This window comes from Xenopus tropicalis, chromosome 6, assembly GCF_000004195.4.
Source record: "Xenopus tropicalis strain Nigerian chromosome 6, UCB_Xtro_10.0, whole genome shotgun sequence".
NCBI classification, from domain to species: Eukaryota; Metazoa; Chordata; class Amphibia; order Anura; family Pipidae; genus Xenopus; species Xenopus tropicalis.
Window position 1 is genome coordinate 87,799,149 of NC_030682.2, and position 17,974 is coordinate 87,817,122.

A 17,974-nucleotide genomic window follows, 5' to 3' on the forward strand; every position below is an offset into this window, starting at 1 on the left:
TAAGTTGAAAAACATGAATCTGTTTTAATAAAATACACATGGCTGCTTTCCATTACATAAATATATTTCATTCCTAGCATAAATTTCAAAGACATTCACAATTTAGCTCTCTTTTGGAAGAAGCTAATGATGGCATTCATGCACTCTTCTGATAACCATCTTTCCTTAAGGCGTTCACACTCTTGAATATTTACAGCATGAAGCTTTTCTTTTTCATTTACACGAATCAGTTGTTTGGAGAAGGCCAGTGACTGTTGGGGGGAAACAAATAAGTCAGTTTTACTAAATACTGAAAAAAAATATAATTGGTTTCTACGACATACACTGCGCTGGTGCACATTTGCCCAGTGATATGAGTCACAGTGTTTGTTTCATCTGTACATGATTGAGTGTTTTCTAAGAAAATTATACCCCCAAACAATGTAGGTCAATATAAAAATATCAAATTAAAAAAGAAAAAAGTTCCAACTGGACTAGTTTAAGTGTATCTTCACCCTATTAGTATATGGGGACCAGGTGCTCAACCTCAAAAAACCTTCAGCCCACAGGAAACCCAAAAACAAAATACCTCAAAAATTAGAAGAAGGCTGGCACTAAAGAAAACTGGACAATTAACCAAAAAGTGGTGCAATTAAACACATTTGTTGTATTTAAAGAAAAAACATCTCAAACAAACAGCCTGCCTATAACAATATATTGCATTAAACAGCTCATTAGTAAAATCCTGCTTCATCTAAATAAACTGTTGTCATAAAAATATATATACCCCCATTGGGTAATCCTAAATAGAAAACCGTCATTTTAAGTACTAAGGGCCTGAGACCATACAATTCATGGTGGGCATAAACAAGGACTCACATATATGTTATATCACTTGAGCTAATGAATGGACAAAGTTCTATCTTTTGTTCCCACACTACTTCCTGTTACAGTTAGAACTGTATTATTTCTGATTGTCAAGTCATCATTGAGGGAGCACACAGCCCATCACTAAATGGTGGCTCAAGGGAAAAGATGTAAAGACCAATATTTACTGATACATATATTCCAGTTTGGCAAGATTGTTGTTGGTTAAGTATTCGTTCTGGGGGTATCGTTTTCCTTTAACGGATGCAGTAGAAGGAGTTACAATGCTTACATTTTTGGGCAGGGTACTATAATCTTTTATCCTTTCCCATACTTCTTTCTGGAAAGAACCGTCAGGGAAAACTTCTGCTACCAGTCCTAAATTGCAAGCTTCTTGTGCTGTCAACTTTTTGTTGAAAAGGAGCATCTCTGTGGCCTACATGAAAAACAAAAGCACACAATGTGTAAAATACACTTTAAATAATAATTAAACTGTCCAAGCTAAAACATTAAACAGTGGTGGTCAATAAATGGGCTAAGGCCCTCATGCAACCCCATTAAGATTAGTTGCAACCCTCAACACCTCCTAATACTGCACCTACTCTACAGAAGGTATTAGCAAGAAAATGATTTGGGAGGAAAGCACAAAACAAACTAATAAAAAACAAAAGTACTATATTGCTGCTGGCCTCGAGAAACAGCACAACACCCCTTCTCCCTAAGACTACTGTGTTTATTCACAGCTTTAGTTGCCCTTTAATATTAAATATATATTAATATAAAGATTAAGAACTATTTTGTGTGTCAGACTTACTTTTCCTAAGCCCATTATTCTAGGAAAGGTGTAAGAAGAACAGCCTTCTGGACTTTGTCCCAGCTGGCTGAATGGAGTATGGAATGTGGCCTACAAAGAAAATAAATGAAACATTTTTTATTTTCATGAATTAAGAAAAACATAATTCACAGATTCATATTTATGAAAAAAATACTTAAAACTCATTTATGAACTCCAGCCACACATAATACAGAAGTTGACAAACTAAAAATAAAATTCACCTGATTTATAAGCCAGGTATAGACAGAAAAGGCATGTGCCTTCGGAGCAACACTGGTGGGGTGTCAGGCACATATCTGTTTTGTCCTGGATGGACTTTTGTCATACCTATTGCAATGTGCCCCCCACCATCACGCTCACATGAACTGTTGGGGGTGGATGCCATTGGCCCACTGCCTTGGGCGACTGTACTCAGAGGACTGGATGTTTGGGCACCAGAATACCTGGGAATCAAAGAAGGCCTTTCTGACACTGCCTGAGACAGCAGAGAAAACTGGGTAATTTATCTAGTAAAATCAGAATGCATGTATATTGTAAATTTGCTTATCTTTAGGGATTAACACAATAGCTTATCTTGATGGAATGATTATACTTCACCTTTAACCCAGTATGGGTGGAATGATACAGGATGCACTACTTACAGTAACAGAGCAGAACCCCAGTACTGGGTAAATTAAGCAGGGTATTTCAACTACTTCTAAGTTACTCATAAAGATCCAATTCAGTATGTAGAAAGAACCAGAAAGTTATATAGTTCTATGTGTCATGTAGCTATTGGGGTTATGTATTGTATCATCCCATTCATATAATTCAAGTATAAGAATTTTTGCAACAAGTAATATGTGGTCAAATAGCACCAATGCACTGTGTGACATTTGCTTGGGTTTGCTGGTCACTTACTGGAATATTTTGTTATTTTGGGTGGCCGACTATTCTTTCTGTGGCTCTTGTCCATTTAAGTGTTAACTCAAATGCTGTTTTAACTACATGAACTATTAACAATTTGTGGGACTATGGAAACAAAGATCAGACATTAACCCAAGTTGTTTCGAGTTATATTTTGCCAGAGATGCAAAAAAAACCCGTAATATTTAAAATGTAGGTAAACTACTCACACGATCAGTTGCATACACAAGGTCAAATAATCCTAATATAGTCACAGAGATCCCAGTTGCTGGCCCATTTACTACAGCAATGAGAGGCTTTGGAAAATCAATGAACTTGCTAACAAAAGTCCTGTAAAACACAAAATTCAAATGGTTTATTCTTATGTGAACTACTATTTTCTAGAGGAGAGGAAGGCTACAGAATACAAATATAACACAAAAGCAAAAAGCAGGGGTATAAATTATAGAGGGGCATAGGTGACTATGCCATTCGAAGTTAAATATAAACTAAAATCTTTTGCCTTTAGAACCCCTTCACCCCAAAAGTGAAAAGTGCAAAAAAAGGCACAAAATGCTATGCTTTGTGCAAGTAAAGCAATGGAAGCAAAAACTGGATTCGTTGCCAGATGTTACTGCCATGAACAAATATTCCCAGTGTTAGTAAATGAACCACAGTATATAACTTTTTTAATTAGTCTCTGCAAAAAAAAAAATAAAATATATATATATTTTAAAACTTACTCCAACAGATCTGCACTATCTTTTGCCATCTTTTCTTTTCCCTCTGGTGGGATGTTGGTAAAATTGTTTAAGTCATTGCCACTGCAGAAATAGTCACCAAAACCTAAAGTGCAATAGATATCAAATTACAATTTAGGATTGCTGCATGCTGACATTAATGAATTTCTCTTATTGTTCATATAGAAGTAGGGATTACTAATATTATATTACACATGATGGTGTGAACAAGAGGAGATATGCATAAAAGTTATTTTTGGAGGTAATTGAAATATTATTATTGAGACCATATCAGATAAGAAATATTAACCAATTAAATACGCACAGGTGACCGATTAGAGGCTGAATTCCTCTGTTAAAGTGCATAAAGCAGGAATTAATATTTTTTATGAATGATATTGCAATATTTAAGATGGGAAAGCCCCCTTTTTCTCAAAAACCATTCTGCTCTTTCTCTAAGAAAACATTTTAAGGCAGTGTCCCCTGACCTAGTCTGGCACCTGTCTGATATGCTTTGTATGTTTGCCTACCAGATAAGACAGCAAAAACAGATTCATCTTTGCCAGCTTCTTCCAAAGCTTCCCCAATTTCCTTATACATCTGAAAAATAAGCAAATACATGCATTATTATCTGCACATTCAATGTGCTGTTTGAAAATCTTAGATATTCTGTAACAAACAGAAGGGCGTGAAAGCTGTTAACATTTTAAAAAAAGAACGCATATCTGAATATATAAAGGGCCACAGCAGAATTTGGCATAGAACTACTTACAATAATTTCTACTGCTTTTAGTAAGAAGTAAACCATGGCACTTCACAGCATACTGCCAGCCTACTGTGTCACAGACCTAGATAATAATGTTAGTGCTCCCTCAATACTCTCAGGGCTCTGGCACACGGGGAGATTAGTCGCCCGCGACAAAACTCCCTGTTCGCGGGCGACTAATCTCCCCGAGTTGCCTTCCCCCTGCCATCCCACCGGCGAACATGTAAGTCGCCGGCGGGATGGCAGACGCGGCGGAGCGATTTCGGGAAATCGCCGAAAAAGACTCGCGAGTCTTTTTCGGCGATTTGCGCGAAATCGCGCCACGTGTTAGTGCTCCCTCAATACTCTCAGGGCTCTGGCACACGGGGAGATTAGTCGCCCGCGAACAGGGAGTTTTGTCGCGGGCGACTAATCTCCCCATGTGCCAGAGCCCTCAGATTCACTTAAAGGAGAAGGAAAGGCTAGTAAGAGTTAATCTCAAGCTGCAGGCAAACCTTCAGTTCTCTCAATAGTGCCCTTAAGTCTCCACATAATTCTCTTGTTCAGAATATCTGAAGCCAAACAGGAAGAAAAAACGCTGAGCTGTGTAAAGAAAGTTCCCATAATGCCTTGCTCCTGCACAGACACCGGGACCAAGTGACATGCTCAGTTAGTTAGACTAAAGGTGGCCATACACGCACCGATATTATGGTACGAAACCTCGTTTCGTACGATAATCGGTGCGTGTATGGCATGTCGGCGAGTCGACCGATATCGCAGGAAGCTGCTGATATCGGACGACTCGCCGATCGGACCAGTTTGAAAATTTTGATCGGGCGCCATAGAAGTTTTTGTTTCTACCTCCTTACCTGCCGATTCAGCCCTGAATGGTGTGTGGCGGATCTTACGATGTTTCATGCGACCGATGGTCGTACGAAACATCGTCAGATCGCCACGTGTATGGCCACCTTAAGTCAGCTTGCTGCTGATTGGCTCAGATCCACATTCCTAAGGGGGGGGGGGAGTGAGCTCTTAGCATTCTTGAGGGAGGGGGGAGCAGGAGAGAGCAGGAAGCTGAAAGTTGCGTGTCTGTGGCAGAGGAAAACAGGCACAACTAATCTTTTTACAGATAAGTCAGGGCAGCATTTCTGTGAGTGCTTATGGCTGTATTTCCCTATACCTTTCTGATAAAGCTAACTTAGTTTTTACCTTTCCTTCTCCTGTTGAAAAGGTTTTCACAACGGCTTTCAAAAAAAGTTTAAATTTAGCATCAAGTGCATTAAAATGCAAATTGCTGCTGGTGGAAAGGCATTTTGGAGCAGTTAGTCGCCCACGACAGTTATAGTTATCTGCTAAAAGACTCCGTCGGACATCAGGCTACCGGGCTACAGTGTGTATGTATCAGTACACTCAGTAATGCAACACAAAAGTATGATATAAAATCCCATTTATATTTGTTAATCCAGATCTGTAAATAACCAAGATTAAGTTGCTGCAATATTATTGCACAGCATAATATAAAAGCAAATCAATTATAAAATGGTTATGTTAACATATTAAATACCATGCATTTTTTGTACCGTAAGAGTAATAGCATTTTTCTTTTCTGGACGATTTAGAAATATTTTGATAATATTGTCTTCACGGGAAACCTGAATAGTTTCATACTTCTTATGGCCTATACCAGGATCTGCATTACTTTTGGTGGAAGATTCAGAAGACACCAAACTGGAAACAAGCTCCACATAGGACTGTCTTGCATCATCCTAAAAAAGAATGACAGACTCTTAAGTAGCGCTGGATATGTAAACATAGTGAGAAAATGCAAAGCCCAAATAATTTCTCAAGCATAATAATGTATATTTTTTTTGCTGTACATCTTTCACATTTACAGTTCTGACTTATTTTTCCATTTGCAATACAAATAAAAACTAGTTATGTAAGGCAATACATAAACAACATAAGTTCCCAAAACTGGCTGTGTTTTGGTGGATTGTAACTTTTTGTTCAACTCTTTTGGCATGTGTATTTTAGGATACTAGGGTTTTCTTTCATGAACAGTGTTATATAATTGCATAAATCTTTTGTCATAAAAACGGATATTCCTTGAGGATTAAGAAAAATCCGGATAGTGGCTTTGGACTTGAACAGTAAGATAATATCTACCTGCTTTTAACCTACCTGATAAGCTCTGATAAAGAATGAAGCATACCTGCATGATAGAATAGCAGATACAATTAAGTACAAGTGCAGAATTTACAGTAAAGAATCTTACCTTTGGCAAACTTCCCAAAGACTTCCAGGCATCCCATTTTACTTTATTTACAAAGTCCAACATACCTGGTTTTGGTACATTACAAGGTCCTTGTGTAGCCTAAGAGATAAATTGTTAATGTTTTGTTATAGAACCAAACAAGAGTCCAAAGGACAAAGGTTATATTAGCTAATTCTACCTCCAGTAATATTTCTGCCAATCCTAAAGACAACCTACATAAACAACAATTATTAGTTACTGGTTACTGTACCATTCATATACTGCTGGACAATATTTTTGAACAACACAAAAAAGGTTATTCACATTCAACTATAATTTTTCAAAATATTTTCAAATACTATCTTTATGACCAAAAGCTATGTATTATCTTTTTGCCACAGATATTTCAGGCTTCTGTGCATATACTTCTGTATTTGCTTTTTTTTTTCCCAAATAAAATTTGTTATAATAGAAAGTAATATTGTATGTGTGTGTAAAAAGGTGGCAGTTGTCCACAAAGTGGGTTCATTGTAAACAGATGGAAGTAAAAATATTCCTCTTTTCAGAGCTCTGTCAAGGAACTTAACAGAAAAGCCACTATTTAGTCACCTAATATACCTGGAAATATTGAGCCTTTTTTTTACTTGTTTGTGAATATGCAGCTACAGTAAGGTAGTTTCTGTGCAAACTAACTGAATTAATGACTGAATAATAACAAATATTAGATTAACTCAAGTAAACCCTTTCCAAGTTTCAATTAAAATTTAAATTAATATTTGAATACCTGCTTAAACAGTGCATAGAGTTTCAGTTTTACTTCATTGCCTGGATCGTTCTTTAATAACTTCAGATTACTTTGAGCTTTTTCAAAGTCTTCCTGCCGTGCTTGCATTGTTGCCCCTGTGGTATGCAGGTTAAGGGCTGTAAGGCTTCTTAGCTTACTTGTCCTATATGGTATGAAATATTATAACAATACTGTAAGAGGTATTTAAATCATGTCTAAAAACTGCAGGTTTTATTAAAATAAGGTTATTCTTAAGAGAGTTATTACTTAATCTGTACAATACTCTGTGATAAAGCAGGAGAAAGAAAGGTAAAAACTAAGTAAGCTTTATCAGAAAGGTCTATGTAAATACAGCCATGAGCACTGACAAAAAGGCTGCACTGACTTCTCTATCAAAAGATTTGATAGAGAATTCTGTAATTCATGTCTGTAGAGACATGTCTGTAATTCATGTGCCAGACACACGCAGCTCTCTGCTCTCTCCCCTCTCCTGCCCCCCCCTTAGGAATGTGGTTCTGAGCCAATCAGCAGGAAGCTGATTCATGGGGGCTGATTTACTAACCCACGAATCCGACCCGAATTGGAAAAGTTCCGACTTGAAAACGAACATTTTGCGACTTTTTCGTATGTTTTGCGATTTTTTCGGATTCTGTACGAATTTTTCGTTACCAATACGATTTTTGCGTAAAAACGCGAGTTTTTCGTATCCATTACGAAAGTTGCGTAAAAAGTTGCGCATTTTGCGTAGCGTTAAAACTTACGCGAAAAATGCGCAACTTTTCGCGTAAGTTTTAACGCTACGCAAAATGCGCAACTTTTTACGCAACTTTCGTAATGGATAGGAAAACTCGCGTTTTTACGCAAAAATCGTATTGGATCCGAAAAATTCGTAAAGAATCCGAAAAAATCGCAAAACATACGAAAAAATCGCAAAGTACCGATCATTACGAAAAAAACGCAATCGGACTCCATTCGACCCGTTCGTGGGTAAGTAAATCAGCCCCATAGTCTTACAAACTGAGCATGTACACTTAAGGTGGCCATACACGTGGCGATCTGACAATGTTTCGTACGACCATCGGTCGCATGAAACATCGTAAGATCCGCCACACACCATTCAGGGCTGAATCGGCAGGTAAGGAGGTAGAAACAATAGGATTTCTACCTCCTTCTGCCGATTCAGCTCTGAAGGGAGAATTTTGGTCAGGCGCCTTCTATGGCGCCCGATCAAAATTTTCAAACTGGTCCGATCGGCGAGTCGTCCGATATCAGCAGCTTCCTGCGATATCGGTCGACTCGCGACATGCCATACACGCACCGATTATCGTACGAAACGAGGTTTCGTACGATAATATCGGTGCGTGTATGGCCACCTTTAAGGGCAGATTTATTAAAGTACGATCGCTCCGAATCCGACTTTTTCATACTGAGCGTATTTTCTGCGACTTTTTCGTACCTTTGCGACAAAATTTGTGCAACAAAATTGTATTGTCGCGCTGAGTACAAAAGTTTCGGATTCATTCAAGCTTCGGTATCGTGACTTTCCTTGGGCCAGGTTGGAGCTGCAGAGTGCCATTGAGTCCCTATGGGAGGCATCCAAAATCATGCACAGTAGAAACAAAGTCAGAAAGGTTTTCCCGCTGTTTGCATTTGTTCAGATACGAAAATTTTGTGACTTTCGGATCGCCAATACGATATTACCATGACTAACCCGTTTTTTTCTATGCATTTTCGTGATATTTGCGATCATCAGAAATTATCGTATCCAGTCCGAATTTTACCCATTTCGGGATTCTAACTTGTACTTGAATGAATCTGCCCCTTGGTCTTAGTCTTTCTTTATACAGCTTAGTGTTTTTTCTTCTTGTTTGGCTTCTGATCATCTGAACAGGAGAAATATGGGGAGACTAAAGGACACTATTGAGATAACTGAAGGTATGCCTGCAGCTTGAGATTAACTCTTTATTAGCCTTTGCTTCTCCTTTAAAACAAAAATCTTTTAATTGTGATCCATGGGATATGCTGAAGGTAAAACACTCAAACGACAGTTATAAGAAAACTACCTGATTTAAGTGTCTTGCCTTTGGCAACTTCTGTGGATCACAATGGAAAGATATGTTTGGGCTTTTTAACTTCATGTGTATTGGCTACTAGCTTAATAGGAATGAAAATGCAAATCAAAGACTGCGTATGATGGATGACTTTTGGACTTTTTTCAATAAGTATCTAACTCGTTAGGGTGAGGTTAGTCACTTAAATGATGTGATGAGACATAGGAAAACCTCTAGCACAATCCAATACCCTCTCAGCAATTTATAAGCTACCAAGTATTATAGGCTTTTCTTTTAATTGAATCGAAACACAATAGAATATTTAATAAAACCAGATTAGTGACTCACTATAACTTACACTTCAACAAACTTTTTAATTAATTATCAACACATGAAAGCCTGTACATATAACACGGTTTGATGGATGTCAACAATTGATTTTTGCCCACAGTTACAGCTAATTAAAAAGTGCTTATATGAGGCAGATTCACAGACAAGTGCTGATAATACATAAATTACATGGAATTACTTTATTACAAGCTATAAATGTTTTTACAAACTGATATGGGAAAGAGGGAGAAAACATTATTAGTATGGCCCATCACCTAGGAAAATGGTTTCAGTAAGTCATTAGAATTATTACACTTTTTGTGCCCACTTAGTAAAGGCATTTATGATGATTAAATGGGACACACATAGAATATTTTTCTAGAATAAAAAAAAAAGGTACTGTGCAGAGAGCCTAATGTGCAGATAACCTTTCCTATGGGAAACAGGGATTCATATACTTTACATACACAAGAATACTTACCTGTTTGAACTGTGAATTAAGTTTTTGATGTCTACCAGATAAAAAGGGTAAAAAAGGAAGAGATGGAGATCCCTGTAAGGGTAGGCAAATAAAAGAATCTATAGAGATTATAATATATGGTCAAGGTGTGCTGCATTCAAGAACACCTTAAATGCACACCCCAAATTCAAGCCCTATTGGCAGACAAAGCTGGATAAAGTGATTGCATGTTACAAGGTGCACTGGGCACAAGAGCATTATTCTAGCAAGTTTACTAATACTGAAATGATGCCCCCCCTCCTCCCCCTCAATAAACTGATCTTGGAACGTTTAGGGCTCTTTTACAGGGGCGTTTCTTTAATGTGTTTGATACGCAGGTTTGGGCGCACTGGCTAATTGATTTCGTTTTATTCTGCCTGGTTGTTCCCATAAACATTAAAGTGATATTGACGCCAAAATAATTCTTTTCAAAAATGGAACCTGCCTACAAACATACCTATAAGTCATGCGGACTGTTTTTTCCAGAAAGCTCATGTTCTCTAAATAAATACAACAGAAGATCCTGGACCCGACTCTCTGCCAACCCTTGGATCTTCTCAGCCTAGGGGTCAAAAGAGAAGCTGGCTGACGTCACAACCTGAGACGATCCTCCCCTTTCATTTTCCCTTACTTCGAGCAGCGTAAGTAAACACGTGACCCTGCCATGTGACCATTTTTTCCTCTCTGGATCTTCCTCATACTGTTGGGTGGTAATACTCCCGACTGCTTATTAGTGGCTTATTTCAGCCTGCCGTTTCTCCTCATTGCCTGCTTAAGGTGCTCTTTCTCCACCTCCTCCTCCCACCAAGAATTAGATAGCAGACGCCAAGCTTTTATTTGCACCGAAGGGACCCCCCTTCCCCTCTACATACACAGAACGGACTTCAGCTAAAGAAAAATTAACTCTTTGCTTACCACCCACTCTCTACAGTCTCCACAACATCTAAGCTTGTGTTGTACTCTTTTGTTGTGTTTAGCCCAACAATATATTGTTGTAATTATAAACTTAGTAAATTAGTGCATTCATTTAAAAAACAATATAAAAGCTCTGTCAGTAGCCTGAAGTGTCTCAGTGTACACATGTTTCATTTCCCCACCCTTCTCCCTTCTTAAACACAGACTTGAGCTAAGGCAATGTTAACTGTTTGCTTACCACCCATTGAGGCTGATGCCACGTGGCGTTTTTACGCTGCGTTTTTTCTCAGCCTAAAAACGCCGCACAAGCCACACAGCACCTGACTATGGCGTTTTTCAGCCTAGTACTGGTGACGTAGCAAATCCCGTTTCCATGGTGCTAATAGTGCAAAATAGTAAAAAACGCTGCGTATTTCAGCTAGGTCTGGCAGCTGCCTTTGTGTATACATAGGAATAGCTTGCTTTGCAAATACTGGCGTATTTCAGCCAACGCTTGAAAAATCCGTGCTTAGGCGTTTTCTAGTGTATTTACGCATTGTGTGGTTTGCCTCGAGTCTTTAGTTATTTCTATGGATGATGATATCGGGCGTTTTTCAGCCGCTGAGAGAATTAGAAAATATGCAGCGTAAAAACGCCACGTGTGGCATCAGCCTGAATTTTCCAACCATGCCAACCAAAAAAGTCACATTTTCTCCAATTCTCAAACCTGAGAATCTATTTGGTTTACAAGCTACTGGTGTTAAAAATTATTATACTGATTTTATACTTATTGTATACTGATTTTATATTCAATAAACTGATTTTATAATCATATTTGATTCTCTAACCAGCACACATTTTGGAGTGCCCCCTTTCCAGACTTACTTGCATACTGGGTCTCACCAGGTGCATGTTGTAAAGCCGGCCATACACACACCAATGATATTATACGAAACCTTGTTTCGTACGATATTCGGCGCGTGTATGGTGGCTTGATGAGGCAACCAATATTGCAGAAGGCTGTGGATATCAGTCGACTCGTCAATCGGCCAGGTTAAAATATTTTGATGGCACCCAATCAAACCTTCAGGGCTGAATTGGCAGAAAGAGGTAGAATTTCTATTGTTTCTTGCTCCATATCTGACGATTCAGCCCTGAATGTCAGTGGAGGGTGGGAACGATCGCACGAAAAATCAGAATTGCTATGTGTATGGCCACCAATAGTAAAACAATAAAGGTGAGAATTTTTTTTAAGAAATATATAGTAAAGTAATTTACAAACCAATTTATAAGTATAGCGCAGTAATTCTTAAACCAATGTATATTAAAGGGAAACTATACCCCAAAACAATGTAGGTGTCTATAAAAATATTGTTGCATAAACAAACAAATATGTGAAACCCTGCTTCATCTAAATAAACCATTTTTATAAAAATATACTTTTTAGGTATTCCTAAATAGAAAACTGCCATTTTAAGAATCAAGGGCCACCTCCTAGGATCATAGGATTCCCAGTGCACACATAAACTATAAAAATATTGTTGCATAAACAAACAAACATGTAAAACTCTGCTTTATCTAAATAAAGCATTTTCATAAAAATATACTTTTTTGTAGTATGTACTGTTGGGTATTCCTAAATAGAAAACTGCCATTTTAAGAAGCAAAGGCCACCTCCTAGGATCATAGGATTCCCAGTGCACACATATATGCTAGGCCACATCAGCCAATGAATGGATAGAGTTCTGTCTTTGTTACAGTTAAAGCTGCATTATTTCTGGTCATGTGATTTCTGAGGGAGCACACAGCCTATCACTAAATGGTAGATCAAGAGAAAGGATGTAAAAGGACAATATTTACTGATATATATATATATATTCCTGTTTGGCGACATTCTTTAATGGGTCACTTAATATAATATAAACTATTCATAGTTTTCTAAGTGTTGCAGTGCAACAAAAGTGCTATATTGCCTATGCCCTATGTTATTAATTGTCTCATGGCACATGTGTGTTTAATTCACGTTGACTCACTCTTATTTAATCCATGATAAAATATATTCAGTGCAGTATAATTCATTTGCAATAGGTATACTCTATGTAGTTAATAGAAACTTCTGTTTAAAAAAACACCTGTAACTTCTGTTTAAAAAAACACCTGTAACACAGTGTTGTGGTTCATACACACGTCTCCATTATTACAAGTGTCTATAACCTGTGTTTTCACTGTATCTGACTCCCCTCTTCTACTTGTGCTCCAGCTTACAAGAGGTATCAGTTACAATCGCATATATGTCTTGTTGACCTGTAACTCAATAGGGAATTGTTAATTAGTTAAAATAGTGTAAGACTACTTTTTTTCAGAAAAGGGGGCAAGCCTAGTTCCAACATTCTAAAAAAAATATATCTCTGTGTTTAACCATGTTTTTGTGTTTTCTATTCAACACCCATAACCCATAAACAGGATTGAAACTCTCTAGTTATAGTGACTAGTATAGTAACTAAGCTCAGACCCCAGCACTGCAATGCAGATTTTTATGCTGACAATTATGTCAGCTTCATATGCCTTATTAAAAAGAAATTGCTTTTTTTAAATTAAAAATAAATTAATAGTAACCATTGTCTAAAATCTGTTTAATTATATAATACTTATGTTATTTGACTTTAGTCATTGTAGAACTGTTTCAGAAAATCATGACAGGCTCTCAACTAGACTTTGATGCGACTCAGAAGCATGGAAAAGCCTAACTAAGGATGAGCGGGTACTTTTTATAAAAATATTTAAAAAAATAATTAAAAATAATAAAATATATAGACTTTATAATTAAAATTTATTTACAAGAAATTTTTCTTTACAATTTTCTTTTCAGGGAATCAGTGCTGGCGAAAAAAGTCGATCCGGAGGGGGCATGGACAAAGAGGACACAGGCCTAAAAACAGAATATAGGAGCTAATGTATTTAATCTTTCATCGAGAACACTAACGTAGGGTGAGTATAAACTACTCTCCAGAGGATTATCTTTCTGTCCTACTAATGGTTTCAATCATTTTCAGTTTATAGTTTAGTGTTTTAAATTTGAGAGGCTTTTACAGCTCAGACTCAGCAATTTAAAGACAGTGACAATGATTGTAATGAGGAACATTCTCCTTTAAGCTACAATCTGACTGTTCCTAAGGACATTGAGACTTTTTTTTGAGAGTGATTAAGCATATTGTGGACTCTGAAGTGAAAAGGTAAAAAAGATGCTAGGACTCAAAGGGATAGAAAGATTATAATCAAGCCAGCTGACAAGGGTGGTGGAGTGGTAGTATTAAACTATTTAGACTACTAGAAAAGTATGTTACAAATGTTGTCTCATAGTCAGACCTATAAAAAATTAAGCAGAGATGCCACTCTCTGTGATGTTGGTCTTTAAAATGCTTGGATTACATCTGAAATAGCAATTTTTTTTGTATATGGAAAATCAAAAGACGGCACCAATTTATGGTTTGCCAAAAATCCATAAAGATGTTACTGATCCCCCATACAGATCAATTGTAGCTGCCATAGATTAGGTAACACGACCCTTGGCCCAATTTTTGGATTTTGAATTACAGCCTTTGGTTAGAACATTGACATCATATATAAGGAATACACAAGATTTTCTGGCAAAACTTAAACATATTACAATCCAGCCAAATGAAAAACTGGTGGTTATGGATGTTACATCTCTATATACCAGTGATCTCAAACCAGTGGCTCGCCAACCCCTTGGATGTTGCTCTCAGTGCCCCCAAACCAGGTAGTTATTTTTGAGTTCCTTACTTGGAGGCAAGTTTTGGTTGAATAAAAACAAGATTTACTACTAAATAAAGCCTCCTGTAAGCTGATGTGTGTGCATAGAGGCTTCCATAATAGCCAATCACAGCCCTTATTTGGCACCTCCATGACATTTTATGATGCTTGTGTTGTTCTCCAAGTCTTTTTACACTTGACTGGCTCATGGGTAAGAAAGGTTGGGGACCCCTGCTATATACCAACATTGAAACAGAGATGGGAATGAATGCAATTAGACTTACGCAGTAGAGGAGATAAGAATATTCCCACTGAATTTTTAATGGAGATGTTTGACATTAGAATTCCCACTCTCAAATTACTAGGGTGAGTAATGCTGCCCTCCCTTCTGCACACAGTGCATGCAGGTTATTGTAGCTTTACCTCAACCAAGCTGTGGGGCTGCTGCCACCCCCCAATCCAGTGTCAGAGTGGGTCCAGGGGGGGCACATCATTTTAAAAAAGGGAAAATCAGCCATGAAGAAATTAAGGACCCCTTTGGTAGGTATTATTTTACATTTGCCAGAATAAAAGGAATACATTGGAGCTTAAATTTCTTTTTAATGGTTTATATATACTGCAATTAAAAATAGACCTGCCACAGCAACAAGTGCAACAGGATGTTTTGATGGCTGCAGTGCACTAAGTCTTTAAACTTTTAACTGTTTAACAACTGACTTTGAGCAAGAGCGCCTTCTTTCAACCTGACACAACTCTGACCTTTTCAAGCAGATGGGGTAGGAGGCTTTCCTTTAAATAACTGGTGGGCTCCTTGCCTTCTGAGTAGCAAATGCATGAACTGATTCTTCCAGGTCCAGTTTCTGTGAAAGTTTATGCTCAATAGATCAATAGATATAGTAGCAAGGCTGACAAGTCTTTTCCTGTGTCATCACAGCAAGAATAAGTAGTATGAGCAATGCAGGTATTGGGAAAAATGGGGTACATTTTGCTGTTGCAGATGTACTCTACAACTCCCTTTAGTGTAGTGCAGTTTAAAGGAACAATAGCACCAAAAAATAAAAGTGTATAAAAGTAACTAAAATATAATGTGCTGCTGCCCTGCACTGGTAAAAGTTGTGTGTTTACTTCAGAAAGTCTACTATAATTTATAAAAATAAGCTGCTATGTAGCCATGGAGGCAGCCATTCAAAGGAGAAAAGGCACAGGCACATAGCAGATAACAGATAAAACACTATTGTATTCTACAGAACTTATCTGTTATCTGCTATGTAACCTGTGCCTTTTCTCCTTTTTTCCAGCTTGAATGGCTGCCCCCGGGGCTACACAGCAGCTTATTATATAAATTATAGTAGTGTTACTGTAGCAAACACACCAGTTTTACCAGTGCAGGGCAACAGTGCATTATATATTTATTACTTTAAAGCTCTTTCATTTTTTAATGTTACTGTTCCTTTAAAGGAGAAGGAAAGGCTAATAAAGAGTTAATCTCAAGCTGCAGGCATACCTTCAGTTCTCTCAACAGTGCCCTTATTTCTCCTGTTTAGATAATCAGAAGCCAAACAAGAAGAAAAAACGCTGAGTTGTGTAAAGAAAATTCCTATAATGCCTCACTCCTGCACCAAGTGCAAGACTGGTGTACATGCTCAGTTTCTGCACAAGTTGTCTGAGGAAGCTTCCTGCTGATTGGCTAAGATCCCTATTTATAAAGGGGGGGGGAAGTGAGTTCTTAGCATTCTTGAGTTGAGGGAGGGTGGAGCAGGAGAGAGGAGAAAGCTGCGTGTCTGTGGCAGAGGAAAACAGACAAATCTTTTGACAGAGAACTCTGGCTGGCTGTATTTACATAGACCTCTCTGATCAAGCTTACTTAATTTATACATTTCTTTCTCCTTTAAAGGCAGATATTGGTTCAGTGCTTTCAGTTCATAATGTACATCAGTGATTGCCTTCAGAGAATGCTTTCTCAAGCCCATCACACTGCAGTTAAAGTTCTTCTGGTGTGAAAGACTTACGTTTTGGGATATTGCGGAGCAACCCAAATACACTGCTGTGTTCCTTCAGCTACAGGAATCATTCTTTAGCTGACTGGTTGGCACAGTTTAGTAACCAGTAACAGAAATACAATTTGAACTGTTGTTTTGGGTCAGCAGTTTGTTCATTGTCTGCATCATAATCAAAGTTCTTTTCTGCACAAGTTGAAAATGAGCATCAGTTTTTACCTCCTCTGCCAAGGTCTGTCCTATCTTTAGGACATTTTCAAATTCTTCATCTGACCAAAACCTGTGTTCTTTGCAACTGATCCATTGTGCCAGACAGGTCAACTTCAATTCTGTGCAGCCTTTTACATGTGATATATATTTCAAATAAGATACCATACTACAAAACTAAGTCACATAAAATTTTAAACCTTCATATATTTTTCTGGATACCTCTTACTTCTGCAAGGGTTTTTGAAAATGCAGTTCCCATCAAAGTGCAATCCTCTGTAGCAAAAGTCAGACCATCCTCAGCCTTTTAAATTGGGTTACAGTATTAGTGAAGAGCAAATTCACCCATAGACTCCAACATATTGTGCAGTGAAAAAGTTGCTGCACAAAAACACATTGATTTTCATCCATTTCAAGAATTTTCGTCTTTTTTTTTTTTTTTTAGTGAAACAAATTGGGACAGATAGGTTCATCACTACAGACAGCCGGTTGCATATAAGGTTTTAGTGCAAGAAGTTGGTGTGATTGTCCCAAGTGATTGTTTACAATACCCCCACCCCATGTGTAGATGCAGAGAAAAAAACATAGAGGCAATAAAAACAATTAACCCTTGATATCTCTGTCTCACTCCAAGAAAGATACCAATATTAATAAAGAAAAAACGAAGAAAAAAAAATATCTATTCATAATAATTCCAATAATCCACCACTTAGGGGCAGATTTATCAAAATGTGAGCTGAGAGTTTACCACAGAAAAATTCGCTCACATTCTATTCATTCCTATGGGATTTTTTGAAGCATATTTATCTATGGGTGAAAGTCCGAGTTCACTATTTGATTAATACACTTCCAAAAATCCCATAGGAATGAATAGAAAGTGAGTGAATTTTTCTTTGGTGAGCTCTAATCTCACATTTTGATAAATCTGCCCCTTAGTATGAGCAAGCAGGGTCACCAGAATGAACACTCTGAGAAGTTTCAATAAAAGCAACTAACATCTCATTCACGATTCATCCCTCCTTGGTTACTGACTGTCTTTAAATAGTAAATCCTGTAGGCTTTTCTTTCCATTAACTTCCTATCCATGTCACCTCTCCTTATATTCCGTTTAAATTTATCAATAATCTGAAAGA

The 17,974-nt window shown here is 37.6% G+C and overlaps 1 protein-coding gene and 1 long non-coding RNA gene across 4 annotated transcripts in view; one reads left to right on the forward strand and one right to left on the reverse strand.

Annotated features, from left to right (window-relative positions):
• Positions 1–10,568, reverse strand: eci2 (enoyl-CoA delta isomerase 2). 3 transcript variants are annotated; one of them, XM_012964399.3, is made up of 11 exons: positions 10,427–10,568; positions 9,952–10,023; positions 7,090–7,252; positions 6,327–6,425; positions 5,632–5,817; positions 3,837–3,906; positions 3,310–3,412; positions 2,797–2,917; positions 1,661–1,750; positions 1,139–1,282; positions 1–251 (listed from the first exon to the last, which is right to left on the reverse strand). In XM_012964399.3, the coding sequence occupies exons 1-11, from the start codon at positions 10,462–10,464 to the stop codon at positions 96–98; spliced, it is 1,242 nt and encodes a 413-aa protein (XP_012819853.2). In that variant the 5' UTR covers positions 10,465–10,568; the 3' UTR covers positions 1–95.
• LOC101735299 overlaps positions 10,537–17,974 on the forward strand; it is a 22,125-nt gene continuing 14,687 nt past the window's right edge. The window contains exons 1-3 of the long non-coding RNA XR_004223227.1: positions 10,537–10,610; positions 13,531–13,624; positions 13,733–13,851. This is a non-coding gene — a long non-coding RNA (uncharacterized LOC101735299). The remainder of the gene's footprint in view (positions 10,611–13,530; positions 13,625–13,732; positions 13,852–17,974) is intronic.